Below are 18,541 nucleotides of genomic sequence, written 5' to 3'. Positions count from 1 at the left end.
TGCAGGTCACCCTACTAACACACCTGCTGCAGGTCACCCTACTAACACACCTGCTGCAAGTCACCCTACTAACACACCTGCTGCAAGTCACCCTACTAACACACCTGCTGCAAGTCACCCTACTAACACACCTGCTGCAAGTCACCCTACTAACACACCTGCTGCAGGTCACCTCACTAACACACCTGCTGCAGGTCACCCTACTAACACACCTGCTGCAGGTCACCTCACTAACACACCTGCTGCAAGTCACCCTACAAACACACCTGCTGCAGGTCACCTCACTAACACACCTGCTGCAGGTCACCTCACTAACACACCTGCTGCAGGTCACCCTACTAACACACCTGCTGCAGGTCACCCTACTAACACACCTGCTGCAGGTCACCTCACTAACACACCTGCTGCAGGTCACCTCACTAACACACCTGCTGCAGGTCACCTCACTAACACACCTGACTTCCTGTTTTGGTTCCAGGATCAGCTGCAGCAGAAGATGGTGTGTCCAGGTGTGGTCACCTGTCTGACCTCCTCACCTGATGGACTCTTCCTCGCTGCCGGAGTCGCTGAGGCGGTTTACCTGTGGGAGGTGAGTCAGCTTCTTCTTCTGTGGTTCAGCTGTGTTATAAAAACATCTGGAGCCACTTTATTAGGTAACGTCTGTTCTCTGATTGGTTCAGGTGTCTATAACGTCTGCTCTCTGATTGGTTCAGGTGTCTATAACGTCTGCTCTCTGATTGGTTCAGGTGTCTATAACGTCTGCTCTCTGATTGGTTCAGGTGTATATAACGTCTGTTCTCTGATTGGTTCAGGTGTCTACAGGTAAGCTGCTGTCGGTCCTCAGTCGTCACTATCAGGACGTCACCTGTATGAAGTTCACAGACGACGGCAGCCATTTTGTTTCTGCAGGAAAAGACAACCTGGCTCTGGTGTGGAGTCTCTGCAGGTAACTCACTCACCTGAGCTCACCTGAGCTCACCTGTTACAGGTAATGCGTCAGTCTGGAGCTCTCTGACAACAATCTAATCATATATATAGATATATATAAACGTGTGTTTGGTGGATTATTTCTCTGTTGTTCCAATGCTAATGGTGATGCTAATGCTAATGGTCATTGTATTCTACATGGTTGAAAGCCTGTTTATTTACCTTCACAATGATGTCACACTTGTAAAGATCATGCATTTGTGGGATGAGCAGCACAGCTGATGATGTGGGGAGCCCCGGTGCCGATGGTAAACAGTGTATTCTCCTGTTGGTGTTGACTCTTGTTGTGAGTTGTTTGGTGGATGATTGAACTCTCTATCAGTAACAAGGAACAAACAAGACATATTGATCTATTGAATCCACCTTCAGGAGCCTCAGTAGCGGTGGAAGATCCATACGCAGCCACAACAGCCTGGCACCTCCTCCTCATGCTGGTCACCAACCTGGTCACACGTTGCTGTGGGATGGCGTTCCATTCCTCAACCAGGATTGGTTGCAGGTCAGCCAGCGTGGTTGAGTTGGTCACTCTAACACGTACAGCACACCCAAGCTGATCCCACATGTTGAGTTGGGTTGAGGTGTGGACTCTTGACAGGCCGTTCCATTCTCTCTCCTCCCACATTGTGGAGGTAGTCTGTGATAACCCTGGCTCTGTGGGGGGGGGGGCGTTGTTTCTTGGAGGATGAAGTTAGGTCCCAGATTGTGGAGATATGGGATCACCACTGGCTGCAGAATCTCATCCTGATATCTCCCTGCATTGAGATGGCCTTCAATGATGACAAGCCTTGTTTTGCCAGTGAGGGAGATGCCCCCCCCCCACACCATGACACTGCCCCCACCAAAAGCTGTTACTCCATCGGTGCAACAATCAGCATAGCGTTCTCCACGTCGTCTCCATACTTTGACCTGCCGTCCAACTTTGGCAGACAGAACCTGGACTCATCACTGAACATGACATTCCCCCACATGTTCAGGTTCCATTGTCTGTGTTGGAGACACCAGCGCCAACGGGCCTGACGGTGAAGGGCAGTCATTGCAGGCTTCCTGGTAGCCTTATGAGAATACACTGTTTACCATTGGCAGAGCATTTTGGAACATTGTTCTTGGGCACTACCCACATCATCAGCTGTGCTGCTCATCCCACAAATGCATGATCTTTACAAGTGTGACATCATTGTGAAGGTAAATAAACAGGCTTTCAACCATGTAGAATACAATGACCATTAGGATTAGCATCACCATTAGCATTGATACAACAGAGAAATAATCCACCAAACACAAGTTTAACTACTTTGTTTTCCCAGCTTTATATTTTTATATATACAGACGTGGACAAAGTTGTTGGTACTCTTCCGTTAAAGAAAGAAAACCCCACAATGGTCACTGAAATAACTTGAAACTGACAAAAGTAATAATAAATAAAAATTCACTGAAAATGAACTAATGAAAATCAGATATTGTTTTTGAATTGTGGTTCAACAGAATCATTTTAAAAAACAAACTAATGAAACTGACCTGGACAAAAATGATGGTACCCCTAGAAAAGATGTAAAATAATGTGACCATAGGGACATATTAAACTAAGGTGTGTCCTGTAATTAGCATCACAGGTATCTTCAAACTTGTAATCAGTCAGTCTGCCTATTTAAAGGGTGAAAAGTAGTCACTGTGCTGTTTGGCATCATGGTGTGTACCACACTGAACATGGACCACAGAAAGCTAAGGAGAGAGTTGTCTCAGGAGATCAGAAAGAACATTATAGACCTTCATGTTAAAGGTAAAGGCTATAAGACCATCTCCAAGCAGCTTGATGTTCCTGTGACTACAGCTGCTCATATTATTCAGAAGTTTAAGGTCCATGGGACTGTAGCCAACCTCCCTGGACGTGGCCGCAAGGGGAAAGTTGATGACATATTGAAGAGACGGATAATACGAATGGTAACCAAAGAGCCCAGAACAACTTCCAAAGAGATTAGAGGTGAACTCCAAGGTCAAGGTACATCAGTGTCAGATCGCACCATCCGTCACTGTTTGAGCCAAAGTGGACTTAATGGAAGACGACCCAGGAGGACACCAAATCATAAAAAAGCGAGACTGGAATTTTCCAAAATGCATATTGACAAGCCACAAAGCTTCTGGGAGAATGTCCTTTGGACAGATGAGACAAAACTGGAGCTTTTTGGCAAGTCACATCAGCTCTATGTTCACAGACGAAGAGCTGAAGCATCCAAAGAAAAGAACACTGTACCTAATGTGAAACATGGAGGAGGCTCGGTTATGTTATGGGGCTGCTTTGTTGCATCTGGCACAGGGTGTCTTGAATCTGTGCAGGGTGCAATGAAATCTCAAGACTATCAAGGCATTCTGGAGCGAAATGTGCTGCCCAGTGTCAGAAAGCTTGGTCTCAGTTGCAGGTCATGGGTCCTCAAACAGGATAATGACCCAAAACACAGCTAAAAACACCCAAGAATGGCTAAGAACAAAACATTGGACTATTCTGAAGTGGCCTTCTATGAGCCCTGATCTAAATCCTATTGAACATCTGTGGAAGGAGCTGAAACATGCAGTCTGGAGAAGGCACCCTTCAAACCTGAGACAGCTGGAGCAGTTTGCTCACGAGGAGTGGGCCAACATACCTGTGGACAGGTGCAGAAGTCTCATTGAGAGTTACAGAAATCACTTGATTGCAGTGATTGCCTCAAAAGGTTGTGCAACAAAATATTAAGTTAAGGGTACTATCATTTTTGTCTAGGCCAGTTTCATTAGTTTGTTTTTTAAAATGATTCTGTTGAACCATAATTCAAAAACAATATCTGATTTTCATTAGTTCATTTTCAGTGAATTTTTATTTATTATTACTTTTGTCAGTTTGAAGTTATTTCAGTGACCATTGTGGGTTTTTCTCTCTTTAACGGAACGTTACCAACAATTTTGCCTACGTCTGTATATATATAGATATATATATATATCTATATATATAGATATATATATATATATATCTACCAGCAGGTGGAGCTCTAACACTGAGACAGATCACTGATCTGGAGTCAGTGAAGCTTCTGATACACAATGATATGTGATACGTGATGATGATGATGATGATGATGAAGACTACTGAGGTTCAGATTAACAGTTAAAGACTCATCAGAGTCTTCATCACAACAACCAGTCAACTAACATCAGCAGTTTACTGATGGAGGTTCTGAATGTGAGATTATTAATGTGTGTGTGTGTGTGTGTGTGTGTGTGTGTGCGTCAGTGTGATCCAGCTGGATTTAGGTCACACCCCCGAGCCGCGTCACATCCTGTCTCGTCACTCTCTACCATCACAGACCTGCACTGTGGCCTGATGGGAGCTCAGAGCAGAGTGGCCACCGCCTCCTTAGACCAGACTGTCAAGGTGAGACTCACACGCACGCACACACACACACACACACACACACACAGAGCAGATACTGTATATATATATATATTATATACAGTATATTATATATACAGTATATATATAGTATATATATACTATATATACTATATATAGTATATATACAGTGTATATATATACTGTATACATAATATACTGTATATAATATAAAGTATATTATATACAGTATATATTGTATATATACTGTATATTATATATATACTGTATATATAGTATATAATATATATATATTATATATATACTCTATATATAATATACTATATATATATAATATATATACAGTATATAATATACAGTATATATTGTATATATACTGTATATTATATACTGTATATATATTATATATATACTGTATTATATATACATGTAGATGTGTGTGGTGTTCTCATCATACCCTGATGTACCCTGATGGTGATGTTCCTCAGAGTACTGCAGCAGCAGCAGAATGTGTTTGTAACCAATCAGACGGCCCGACTGTGACCTCACTGATCTCCTCCAATCAGAATGATTAATCTCTAAACGCAGAGCGGCTCCTCTCCTTTTTTAATTTCCCTAAAATCCCCCCCCCGACATAAATCACGGGAGGCGGAGTCTTAGTTATGTGACATCATAACAGAGGTCAGGAGGCGTCTGCTGCTCGCTCTGGAAACGGAGTCTGGACCAGAACCAGAACCAGAACCAGCGTCTGTGTTCAGCAGAGCCAGCAGCTCTATTACACCGACAGGTCAAAGGTCAGCTGGCAACAGAGACCAGTCACTTCCTGTCATCAGTACTACGCCTCTACGCCTCTCTATAATATATATATATATATATATATATATATATATATATATATATATATATATATATATATATATATATATATATAACCCAACGTGTTTCCATCCTTTACTGGATGTATAGCGTGTAGTATAGTATGTAGTGTTTACCACGCTGGATTTAACATGGGAGGTTGCAGGTCGTATCCACGACGACCCTCCAACGTTTAAGACTTTTGTTTACATACCTGTCTGTCTGTCTGTCTGTCTGTCTGTCTGTCCAGGTGTGGGAGTTGTCCTCAGGTGAGCTGCTCCTGTCTGTCCTCTTTGACGTGGAGATCATGTCTGTGACCTTTGACCCCTGCGAGTACTTCCTGTTCTGTGGAGGAAGTGATGGAAACATTTTTCAGGTGTCTCTGTGCAGCCAGGTGAGTTTCACTCTTCACTCTGTCCTCCATCTGAAAACACCGTCATCCTACATCAAACTACACCCTCCAAACTACACCCTACAAACTATTAACTACAAACTACATCCTCCAAACTACACCCTACAAACTACACCCTACAAATATTTACTACAAACTACTAACTACACCCTACAAACCCTACAAACTATGAACTACACCCTACACACCCTACAAACTATTAACTACACCCTACAAACCACACCCTCCAAACTACACCCTACAAACTTAACTACAAACTACACCCTACAAACTATTAACTACACCCTACTAACTATTAACTACACCCTACAAACCACACCCTCCAAACTACACCCTACAAACTATTAACTACATCCTCCAAACTACACCCTACAAACTACACCCTACAAACTATTAACTACACCCTACAAACTATTAACTACAAACTACATCCTACAAACTACACCCTACAAACTACACCCTACACATATTTACTACAAACTAACTACACCCTACAAACTATTAACTACACCCTCCAAACTACACCCTACAAACTACACCCTACAAACTATTAACTCCAAACTACATCCTCCAAACTACACCCTCCAAACTACACCCTACAAACTACACCCTACAAACTACACCCTACAAACTATTAACTCCAAACTACATCCTCCAAACTACACCCTCCAAACTACACCCTACAAACTACACCCTACAAATATTTACTACAAACTACATCCTACAAACTATTAACTACACCCTACAAACTACACCCTACAAATATTTACTACACCCTACAAACTACATCCTACAAACTATGAACTACACCCTACAAACTATGAACTACACCCTACAAACCCTACAAACTATGAACTACACCCTACAAACCCTACAAACTATGAACTACACCCTACAAACCCTACAAACTATGAACTACACCCTACAAACTATGAACTACACCCTACAAACTATGAACTACACCCTACAAACTATTGACTACACCCTGTCCAGTCTGTCCAGTCTGTGCAGTCTGTCCAGTGTGTTCAGTCTGTCCAGTCTCTTCAGTCTGTCCAGTCTCTTCAGTCTGTCCAGTCTGTGCAGTCTGTCCAGTGTGTCCAGTCTCTTCAGTCTCTTCAGTCTGTCCAGTCTGCTCAGTCTGTCCAGTCTGTCCAGTCTGTCCAGTCTGTCCAGTCTGTCCAGTCTGTCCAGTCTGTCCAGTCTGCTCCTCACGTAGAAACAACAGCAGATAATGTGTGTGAATGTAAGGAGGAGGTGTGTAATGATGTGGACGAGGATAAATCCTGGAGAGCTGAAGTGTTTCGTCTCTTTTCTTCTCTCTGACTGTTGAACACTGTTGTTTCCTTTCAAAGCACATTTCCATTTTAAAGCTTCAGCGCGTTAATCCTCCATGAACCCCCCCCCCCATCCTCCATGAACCCCCCCATCCTCCATGAACCCCCCCATCCTCCATGAACCCCCCCCATTCTCCATGAACCCCCCCATCCTCCATGAACCCCCCCATTCTCCATGAACCCCCCCATCCTCCATGAACCCCCCCATCCTCCATGAACCCCCCCATCCTCCATGAACCCCCCCATCCTCCATGAACCCCCCCATTCTCCATGAACCCCCCCATCCTCCATGAACCCCCCCATCCTCCATGAACCCCCCCATCCTCCATGAACCCCCCCATCCTCCATGAACCCCCCCCCATCCTCCATGAACCCCCCCCCATCCTCCATGAACCCCCCCCATCCTCCATTAACCCCCCCATCCTCCATGAACCCCCCCCATTCTCCATGAACCCCCCCATCCTCCATGAACCCCCCCATCCTCCATGAACCCCCCCATCCTCCATGAACCCCCCCCATTCTCCATGAACCCCCCCATCCTCCATGAACCCCCCCATCCTCCATGAACCCCCCCCATTCTCCATGAACCCCCCCATCCTCCATGAACCCCCCCATCCTCCATGAACCCCCCCATCCTCCATGAACCCCCCCCCATCCTCCATGAACCCCCCATCCTCCATGAACCCCCCCATCCTCCATGAACCCCCCCATCCTCCATGAACCCCCCCATCCTCCATGAACCCCCCCCATCCTCCATGAACCCCCCCCATCCTCCATGAACCCCCCCATCCTCCATGAACCCCCCCATCCTCCATGAACCCCCCCATCCTCCATGAACCCCCCCATCCTCCATGAACCCCCCCCCATCCTCCATGAACCCCCCCCCATCCTCCATTAACCCCCCCATCCTCCATGAACCCCCCCATTCTCCATGAACCCCCCCATCCTCCATGAACCCCCCCATCCTCCATGAACCCCCCCATCCTCCATGAACCCCCCCCATTCTCCATGAACCCCCCCATCCTCCATGAACCCCCCCATCCTCCATGAACCCCCCCATCCTCCATGAACCCCCCCCCATCCTCCATGAACCCCCCATCCTCCATGAACCCCCCCCCATCCTCCATGAACCCCCCCCCATCCTCCATTAACCCCCCATCCTCCATGAACCCCCCCCATCCTCCATGAACCCCCCCATCCTCCATGAACCCCCCCATCCTCCATGAACCCCCCCATCCTCCATGAACCCCCCCCCATTCTCCATGAACCCCCCCATCCTCCATGAACCCCCCCCATCCTCCATGAACCCCCCCATCCTCCATGAACCCCCCCCCATTCTCCATGAACCCCCCCATCCTCCATGAACCCCCCCATCCTCCATGAACCCCCCCATCCTCCATGAACCCCCCATTCTCCATGAACCCCCCCCCATCCTCCATGAACCCCCCCATTCTCCATGAACCCCCCCCATCCTCCATGAACCCCCCCCCATCCTCCATGAACCCCCCCCCATCCTCCATGAACCCCCCCATTCTCCATGAACCCCCCCCCATCCTCCATGAACCCCCCCCCATCCTCCATGAACCCCCCCCATCCTCCATGAACCCCCCCCCATCCTCCATGAACCCCCCCCCATCCTCCATGAACCCCCCCCCATTCTCCATGAACCCCCCCCATCCTCCATGAACCCCCCCCCCATTCTCCATGAACCCTCCCCCCATTCTCCATGAACCCCCCCCCATCCTCCATGAACCCCCCCATTCTCCATGAACCCCCCCCCATTCTCCATGAACCCCCCCCATCCTCCATGAACCCCCCCATCCTCCATGAACCCCCCCCATTCTCCATGAACCCCCCCATCCTCCATGAACCCCCCATCCTCCATGAACCCCCCCATCCTCCATGAACCCCCCCCATCCTCCATGAACCCCCCCATCCTCCATGAACCCCCCCCATCCTCCATGAACCCCCCCATCCTCCATGAACCCCCCCATCCTCCATGAACCCCCCCCATCCTCCATGAACCCTCCCCCCATTCTCCATGAACCCCCCCATCCTCCATGAACCCCCCCATCCTCCATGAACCCCCCCCATCCTCCATGAACCCCCCCATCCTCCATGAACCCCCCCATCCTCCATGAACCCCCCCCATCCTCCATGAACCCCCCATCCTCCATGAACCCCCCCATCCTCCATGAACCCCCCCCATCCTCCATGAACCCTCCCCCCACTCCATGAACCCCCCCATCCTCCATGAACCCCCCCCCATTCTCCATGAACCCCCCATCCTCCATGAACCCTCCCCCCATTCTCCATGAACCCTCCCCCCATTCTCCATGAACCCCCCCCATCCTCCATGAACCCCCCCATCCTCCATGAACCCCCCCATCCTCCATGAACCCCCCCATCCTCCATGAACCCCCCCATCCTCCATTAACCCCCCCATCCTCCATGAACCCTCCCCCCATTCTCCATGAACCCCCCCCCATCCTCCATGAACCCCCCCCATCCTCCATGAACCCCCCCATCCTCCATGAACCCCCCCCCCATTCTCCATGAACCCCCCCATCCTCCATGAACCCCCCCATCCTCCATGAACCCCCCCCATTCTCCATGAACCCCCCCATCCTCCATGAACCCCCCCCATCCTCCATGAACCCCCCCCATCCTCCATGAACCCCCCCCCCATTCTCCATGAACCCCCCCATCCTCCATGAACCCCCCCATCCTCCATGAACCCCCCCATCCTCCATGAACCCCCCCCCATCCTCCATGAACCCCCCCCCATCCTCCATGAACCCCCCCATCCTCCATGAACCCCCCCCATCCTCCATGAACCCCCCCCCCATTCTCCATGAACCCCCCCATCCTCCATGAACCCCCCCATCCTCCATGAACCCCCCCATTCTCCATGAACCCCCCCATTCTCCATGAACCCCCCCATCCTCCATTAACCCCCCCATCCTCCATGAACCCCCCCCATTCTCCATGAACCCCCCCATCCTCCATGAACCCCCCCATCCTCCATGAACCCCCCATCCTCCATGAACCCCCCCCATTCTCCATGAACCCCCCCATCCTCCATGAACCCCCCCATCCTCCATGAACCCCCCCCCATCCTCCATGAACCCCCCCATCCTCCATGAACCCCCCCCCATCCTCCATGAACCCCCCCCCATCCTCCATTAACCCCCCCATCCTCCATGAACCCCCCCCATCCTCCATGAACCCCCCATCCTCCATGAACCCCCCCATCCTCCATGAACCCCCCCCCATCCTCCATGAACCCCCCCCCATTCTCCATGAACCCCCCCATCCTCCATGAACCCCCCCCCATCCTCCATGAACCCCCCCATCCTCCATGAACCCCCCCCATTCTCCATGAACCCCCCCATCCTCCATGAACCCCCCCATCCTCCATGAACCCCCCCATCCTCCATGAACCCCCCCATTCTCCATGAACCCCCCCCCATCCTCCATGAACCCCCCCATTCTCCATGAACCCCCCCCCATCCTCCATGAACCCCCCCCCATCCTCCATGAACCCCCCCCCATCCTCCATGAACCCCCCCATTCTCCATGAACCCCCCCCCATCCTCCATGAACCCCCCCCCATCCTCCATGAACCCCCCCCATCCTCCATGAACCCCCCCCCATCCTCCATGAACCCCCCCCCATCCTCCATGAACCCCCCCCCATTCTCCATGAACCCCCCCCATCCTCCATGAACCCCCCCCCATTCTCCATGAACCCTCCCCCCATTCTCCATGAACCCCCCCCCATCCTCCATGAACCCCCCCCATTCTCCATGAACCCCCCCCCATTCTCCATGAACCCCCCCCATCCTCCATGAACCCCCCCATCCTCCATGAACCCCCCCCATTCTCCATGAACCCCCCCATCCTCCATGAACCCCCCATCCTCCATGAACCCCCCCATCCTCCATGAACCCCCCCCATCCTCCATGAACCCCCCCATCCTCCATGAACCCCCCCCATCCTCCATGAACCCCCCCATCCTCCATGAACCCCCCCATCCTCCATGAACCCCCCCCATCCTCCATGAACCCTCCCCCCATTCTCCATGAACCCCCCCATCCTCCATGAACCCCCCCATCCTCCATGAACCCCCCCCATCCTCCATGAACCCCCCCATCCTCCATGAACCCCCCCATCCTCCATGAACCCCCCCCATCCTCCATGAACCCCCCCATCCTCCATGAACCCCCCCATCCTCCATGAACCCCCCCCATCCTCCATGAACCCTCCCCCCATCCTCCATGAACCCCCCCCATCCTCCATGAACCCCCCCATCCTCCATGAACCCCCCATCCTCCATGAACCCTCCCCCCATTCTCCATGAACCCTCCCCCCATTCTCCATGAACCCTCCCCCCATTCTCCATGAACCCCCCCCATCCTCCATGAACCCCCCCATCCTCCATGAACCCCCCCATCCTCCATGAACCCCCCCATCCTCCATGAACCCCCCCATCCTCCATTAACCCCCCCATCCTCCATGAACCCTCCCCCCATTCTCCATGAACCCCCCCCCATCCTCCATGAACCCCCCCCATCCTCCATGAACCCCCCCATCCTCCATGAACCCCCCCCCCATTCTCCATGAACCCCCCCATCCTCCATGAACCCCCCCATCCTCCATGAACCCCCCCCATTCTCCATGAACCCCCCATCCTCCATGAACCCCCCCCATCCTCCATGAACCCCCCCCATCCTCCATGAACCCCCCCCCCATTCTCCATGAACCCCCCCATCCTCCATGAACCCCCCCATCCTCCATGAACCCCCCCATCCTCCATGAACCCCCCCCCATCCTCCATGAACCCCCCCCCATCCTCCATGAACCCCCCCATCCTCCATGAACCCCCCCCATCCTCCATGAACCCCCCCCCCATTCTCCATGAACCCCCCCATCCTCCATGAACCCCCCCATCCTCCATGAACCCCCCCATTCTCCATGAACCCCCCCATTCTCCATGAACCCCCCCATCCTCCATGAACCCCCCCCATCCTCCATGAACCCCCCCCATCCTCCATGAACCCCCCCCCATTCTCCATGAACCCCCCCATTCTCCATGAACCCCCCCCCATCCTCCATGAACCCCCCCCCCATTCTCCATGAACCCCCCCATCCTCCATGAACCCCCCCATCCTCCATGAACCCCCCCATCCTCCATGAACCCCCCCCCATTCTCCATGAACCCCCCCATCCTCCATGAACCCCCCCATCCTCCATGAACCCCCCCATCCTCCATGAACCCCCCCATTCTCCATGAACCCCCCCATTCTCCATGAACCCCCCCATCCTCCATGAACCCCCCCCATCCTCCATGAACCCCCCCCCCATTCTCCATGAACCCCCCCATCCTCCATGAACCCCCCCATCCTCCATGAACCCCCCCATTCTCCATGAACCCCCCCCATTCTCCATGAACCCCCCCATCCTCCATGAACCCCCCCCCATCCTCCATGAACCCCCCCATCCTCCATGAACCCCCCACATCCTCCATGAACCCCCCCCCCATTCTCCATGAACCCCCCCATCCTCCATGAACCCCCCCATCCTCCATGAACCCCCCCATCCTCCATGAACCCCCCCATCCTCCATGAACCCCCCCCATTCTCCATGAACCCCCCCATCCTCCATGAACCCCCCCATTCTCCATGAACCCCCCCATCCTCCATGAACCCCCCCATCCTCCATGAACCCCCCCATCCTCCATGAACCCCCCCATTCTCCATGAACCCCCCCATCCTCCATGAACCCCCCCATTCTCCATGAACCCCCCCATTCTCCATGAACCCCCCCAGCCTTTGTTCTCTGAGCTCTTCTTCGTACCTCAGATATCAAACTGAAGCAGAAAGAATGATGGTTGAAGATTTTTAAACTGATCACTGATCAGCTGACTGTCATGGAGTCAGATCATGTGACCTTCATCAGCCAATAGCACGAGATCATCTCTCTGGTCTTTAAAGGGCTGTCAGGTGCAACAGGTCGGCGGCGTCTCTAACACGTCATCTGTCATCTGAAGGTTTTCTGTTGTCAGATCATCAGTCTGTGTTTCATCTGCAGAGTCTCAGTCGGGACAAATCCTTCACGTCCGACAACGACGGGAACCAGGTCTTCAAAGGACACAGGTGAGACCAGAACTGGTGTTCACCTAGAACCTAGGACCCAGAACCTAGAACCCAGAACCCATCTCTCAGTAGATGATAGAACTCTGAATGTCTCTCAGTAGATGATAGAACATCTGAATGTCTCTCAGTAGATGATAGAACTCTGAATGTCTCTCAGTAGATGATAGAACATCTGAATGTCTTTCAGTAGATGATAGAACCTCTGAATGTCTCTCAGTAGATGATAGAACTCTGAATGTCTCTCAGTAGATGATAGAACCTCTGAATGTCTCTCAGTAGATGATAGAACTCTGAATGTCTCTCAGTAGATGATAGAACCTCTGAATGTCTCTCAGTAGATGATAGAACTCTGAATGTCTCTCAGTAGATGATAGAACCGCTGAATGTCTCTCAGTAGATGATAGAACTCTAGATCTGATCTGATCTGATCTGAATGTCTCTCAGTAGATGATTGAACCTCTGAATGTCTCTCAGTAGATGATAGAACCTCTGAATGTCTCTCAGTAGATGATAGAACATCTGAATGTCTTTCAGTAGATGATAGAACTCTGAATGTCTCTCAGTAGATGATAGAACATCTGAATGTCTCTCAGTAGATGATAGAACATCTGAATGTCTTTCAGTAGATGATAGAACTCTGAATGTCTCTCAGTAGATGATAGAACATCTGAATGTCTCTCAGTAGATGATAGAACTCTGAATGTCTCTCAGTAGATGATAGAACTCTGAATGTCTCTCAGTAGATGATAGAACATCTGAATGTCTCTCAGTAGATGATAGAACCTCTGAATGTCTCTCAGTAGATGATAGAACATCTGAATGTCTCTCAGTAGATGATAGAACTCTGAATGTCTCTCAGTAGATGATTGAACCTCTGAATGTCTCTCAGTAGATGATAGAACATCTGAATGTCTCTCAGTAGATGATAGAACTCTGAATGTCTCTCAGTAGATGATAGAACCTCTGAATGTCTCTCAGTAGATGATTGAACCTCTGAATGTCTCTCAGTAGATGATAGAACCTCTGAATGTCTCTCAGTAGATGATAGAACATCTGAATGTCTCTCAGTAGATGATAGAACCTCTGAATGTCTCTCAGTAGATGATTGAACCTCTGAATGTCTCTCAGTAGATGATAGAACCTCTGAATGTCTCTCAGTAGATGATAGAACCTCTGAATGTCTCTCAGTAGATGATAGAACCTCTGAATGTCTCTCAGTAGATGATAGAACATCTGAATGTCTCAGTAGATGATAGAACCTCTGAATGTCTCTCAGTAGATGATAGAACATCTGAATGTCTCAGTAGATGATAGAACTCTGAATGTCTCTCAGGAACTTGGTGACGTGTCTCTCGGTGTCGATGGACGGGACGCTCCTCCTCTCGGGGTCACATGATGAGACGGTTCGTCTCTGGGACGTTCAGAGCAAACAGAGCATCCGCTGCCTTGCCCACAAAGGTAAGCCCCGCCCCCTCGCCATGACATCATCATCCTCCCACTGAAGTCGTCTGACGTATTGATCTGGTCTGTATTGATGTATTGATCTGGTCCTTATTGATGTATTGATCCGGTCCTTATTGATGTATTGATCTGGTCCTTATTGAGGTGTTATTGATGTATTGATCTGGTCCTTATTGAGGTGTTATTGATGTATTGATCTGGTCCTTATTGATATATTGATCTGGTCCTTATTGTGGTGTTATTGTTGTATTGATCCGGTCCTTATTGATGTATTGATCTGGTCCTTATTGTGGTGTTATTGTTGTATTGATCCGGTCCTTATTGATGTATTGATCTGGTCCTTATTGTGGTGTTATTGTTGTATTGATCCGGTCCTTATTGATGTATTGATCTGGTCCTTATTGAGGTGTTATTGATGTATTGATCTGGTCCTTATTGATGTATTGATCTGGTCCTTATTGAGGTGTTATTGATGTATTGATCTGGTCCTTATTGAGGTGTTATTGATGTATTGATCTGGTCATTATAATAATAATAATAATAAATTAAACTTATATAGCGCTTTTAAAGATCTCAAAGACGCTTTACACTCTCGGGGGGATAACGGTGTGAGACAAACAGGCACAGTCTCATACATACACACGGACAAATGGGTAAAGGGAGGTGGGGGGCTACAAGTAGGATCTTTGCGATGTTGCGAAGGTGGAAGAAGGATATTTAGACCAGGTGGCGGATGTGGGGCTCGAGGGAGAGGGTGGGGTCAAATATAACACCAAGGTTACGTGCCTGGGGGGAGGGGGGAACAGAAGTGCCATCGATGGTGAATGTGAGGTTGTTGGTTTTGGTGAGGGTGGATTTGGAGCCGATGAGGAGGAGTTCTGTTTTGTCACTGTTAAGTTTAAGAAAGTTCTGTTGCATCCAGGTTTTCATTGCAGAGAGGCAGGAGTTGATGTGGGAGAGCGGTGGGTTGTGGGGGGTGTTGGTGCTGAGGTAGATCTGAGTGTCGTCGGCATAGCAGTGGAAGTCCAGGTTGAAGTGGCGTAGGATCTGACCGAGGGGGAATATGGAGTGGACCGAGTACAGAGCCTTGGGGGACACCTTGTGTGACTGAGGATGTGGCAGAGGAGATGAAATGAGATCCGTTGGTGAGGTAGGACCGGAGCCAGCTGAGGGCAGTACCTTCCATACCGATGCCTGAATGTTGTGACTCACAGGTCTGCACTCAGTTCCAGGGATTATTGAGGTGTTATTGATCTGGTCCTTATTGAGGTGTTATTGATGTATTGATCTGGTCCTTATTGAGGTGTTATTGATGTATTGATCAGGTTCTTATTGAGGTGTTATTGATGTATTGATCTGGTCCTTATTGAGGTGTTATTGATGTATTGATCAAGTCCTTATTGATGTATTGATCTGGTCCTTATTGAGGTGTTATCAATGTATTGATCAGGTCCTTATTGATGTATTGATCAGGTCCTTATTGATGTATTGATCTGGTCCTTATTGATGTATTGATCTGGTCCTTATTGAGGTGTTATTGATGTATTGATCTGGTCCTTATTGAGGTGTTATTGATGTATTGATTGAAGCTGTCAGAGGGGACAGTAAAGACGTGTTGAACTGATGTAAATCAGACTTGATGTCTCAGGAGGTGAAGGTGAATTTAACCTCCGTAGTTGAAGTGCTTCCTCGTCTTTGCTGCTGCTGCTGGTTTATTAATGAAGCTTCTGACCCGCCGGCCTCCATCTCCCCGGAGGAGCTTTTAGTTTTCTGTCTCATTCATAATAAGTGATCGTGCTGCGTCTGACAGGAACCTGAAGAATAAACGCCCCGCCGTGATCATGACTGGCACTTTGTAATTAACCAAATCCTCTCTGTGCTGAAGGCCTCCTCACTTCAAACGGACTGTCAGGAGACGATAATCCCTCCTCCGGCTGGAAGGACGGACTCGTAGTCGTCCCCCGCCTCCGTCACGTTTTCGGAATTTCTCCCTCACAAAGAAACCGACTGAATGTTAAAAGAAAAAGCTTCATCCTCCATGACGGCAGCTCTTCAAACTGATTCGTCTCAGCTTGAACGGATTCAGCCGCTTCACATCCGTCTGCATGTTCGTCAAATACCAGAGGATCTACGACTGTCAGCGGCCATTTATTCATCTTAATTTAACATTAGAACCTGATTACATGAAGATTAACCGCCACAACAGAAGCATTAACTTCATTATCCAGAGACCTACACATATTAATATGATGAAATACCTTTTAGTTTCATTCTTTTCCATTAAAAAAACAGCAATAATCTCACAAGCAACCCGGTATCACGCCCAACCGTGTAATAGACCCTCCTGTCCACCAGAGGACGGCATGTCAGTGCATGTTCTACCTCACTGAGATGTGGACATGCCTGTATTAACGGGCAGTAACAGCAGGGGGCCAAAAAAAAAACTTAGTTAAGTTAAGGGAAAACGTCATGGACCTTAACTTAGGTTCAGTCAAGAAAACCACTTAGTTAAGTTAAGGGAAAACGTCATGGTTGGGCTAAAATAAGTAGGTGAACTCAGTAAAACGGAAACAACGTAACAAACGTCACTAACATAACTTGTAAAACAGGTCTGGAACACGGGTCCCCTTTGAAGGTCAAGTGTGTTTATATATACTGTGTATATGTATATATACATATATATGTATATATACGTATATATATATATATACGTATATATACATGTGTATATATACATATATATATATGTATATATATATATACATATATATATATGTATATATATATATATATGTATATATACACATGTATATATACGTATATATATATATATACGTATATATACATATATATGTATATATACATATACACAGTGATGCAGCGCTGAATGTTTCCGTCTCCTCGAGGCTGTCGAGTCTCAACACGTCAAACTCTGTCCCACCGTTATTAAAGGGACTGTTTGTAACTTTTTACACGTATAAATCTACCGGTCAGTTTCCAATACGCGCTCACGTGTGGCTACGCTGTTCAGACCGCTCCTCTGCCTTCTCCTTCTCTCTCTCTCTCTCCACCTCTCACGTGCATGCTGCTCACTCCACACTGCAGAAGAGTTAGTTTAGCTCTGAGAATATCTAGTGAATGTTCAGTGGACGTTTGTGCAGAAATAACTGCTGCAGCTCCTCCAGACCAACAGAGGTTTCCCGTGTCTTGTGAAGTGACAGGGCTCCGCAGAGAGAAACGTTATCGTCTCCCCCGTTCCCTCCGGCCGCGGTCGGGAGGCTGAGGTGGGAAAAGCCAACACTAGGATCAGCATTGATTCATGGAGAGACCTTGGTCTGGTCAGCTAACATTACTGCCAAGCAGCTGAAATATAGAGTGATATTGTGCTTTTAGCTGACGTGTGTCTCCTCACTGTGTTGAGCGATGCTCCTTCATGTCTATGTAGAGCGAGCACAAGCGCCAGCAACAGGACGCTGACTTTAGTTGACTTAACGGACACAGGTGAAGCTGTTAACAAGACATTTAGGATTCTTACTAACAGGCCCTTTAATAAACATCCTGCTGGAGGCGTCAGAGTGAGACCTCCTCTCTCTACCACCAGCTCTGACATCAGCTGAACCAGCCCCAGTGACTCCAAGGGCATCTGAACACAACACGCTGCTTTAGTCAGGACAGCACTGAGGGCACCTGAACACAACACGCTGCTTTAGTCAGGACAGCACTGAGGGCACCTGAACACAACACGCTGCTTTATTCAGGATAGGACGAGTGACTGGGGTGGGAGTCCAGGTGTTGTGTTCAGGTGAGTCCAGGTGTTGTGTTGAGGTGAGTCTAGGTGTTGTGTTCAGGTGAGTCCAGGTGTTGTGTTGAGGTGAGTCAGTGTGTTGTGTTCAGGTGAGTCTAGGTGTTGTGTTCAGGTGAGTCTAGGTGTTGTGTTCAGGTGAGTCAGTGTGTTG

The 18,541-nt window shown here is 49.2% G+C and overlaps 1 protein-coding gene across 1 annotated transcript in view; it reads left to right on the top strand.

Annotated features, from left to right (window-relative positions):
- Window positions 1–18,541, top strand: part of wdr18 (WD repeat domain 18) — a 37,957-nt gene that overhangs the window by 1,501 nt on the left and 17,915 nt on the right. Inside the window, 7 exon segments of the mRNA XM_074627942.1 lie at window positions 479–589; window positions 813–946; window positions 4,247–4,311; window positions 4,314–4,387; window positions 5,472–5,615; window positions 13,060–13,124; window positions 14,458–14,582. Of these exon segments, the coding sequence (XP_074484043.1) occupies window positions 479–589; window positions 813–946; window positions 4,247–4,311; window positions 4,314–4,387; window positions 5,472–5,615; window positions 13,060–13,124; window positions 14,458–14,582 (718 nt within the window).

This window comes from Sebastes fasciatus, assembly GCF_043250625.1.
Source record: "Sebastes fasciatus isolate fSebFas1 chromosome 5 unlocalized genomic scaffold, fSebFas1.pri SUPER_5_unloc_2, whole genome shotgun sequence".
Classification (NCBI taxonomy): domain Eukaryota; kingdom Metazoa; phylum Chordata; class Actinopteri; order Perciformes; family Sebastidae; genus Sebastes; species Sebastes fasciatus.
The sequence above is the reverse complement of the archived record's forward strand: the minus strand, read 5'-3'. Positions and strand labels throughout refer to the sequence as shown.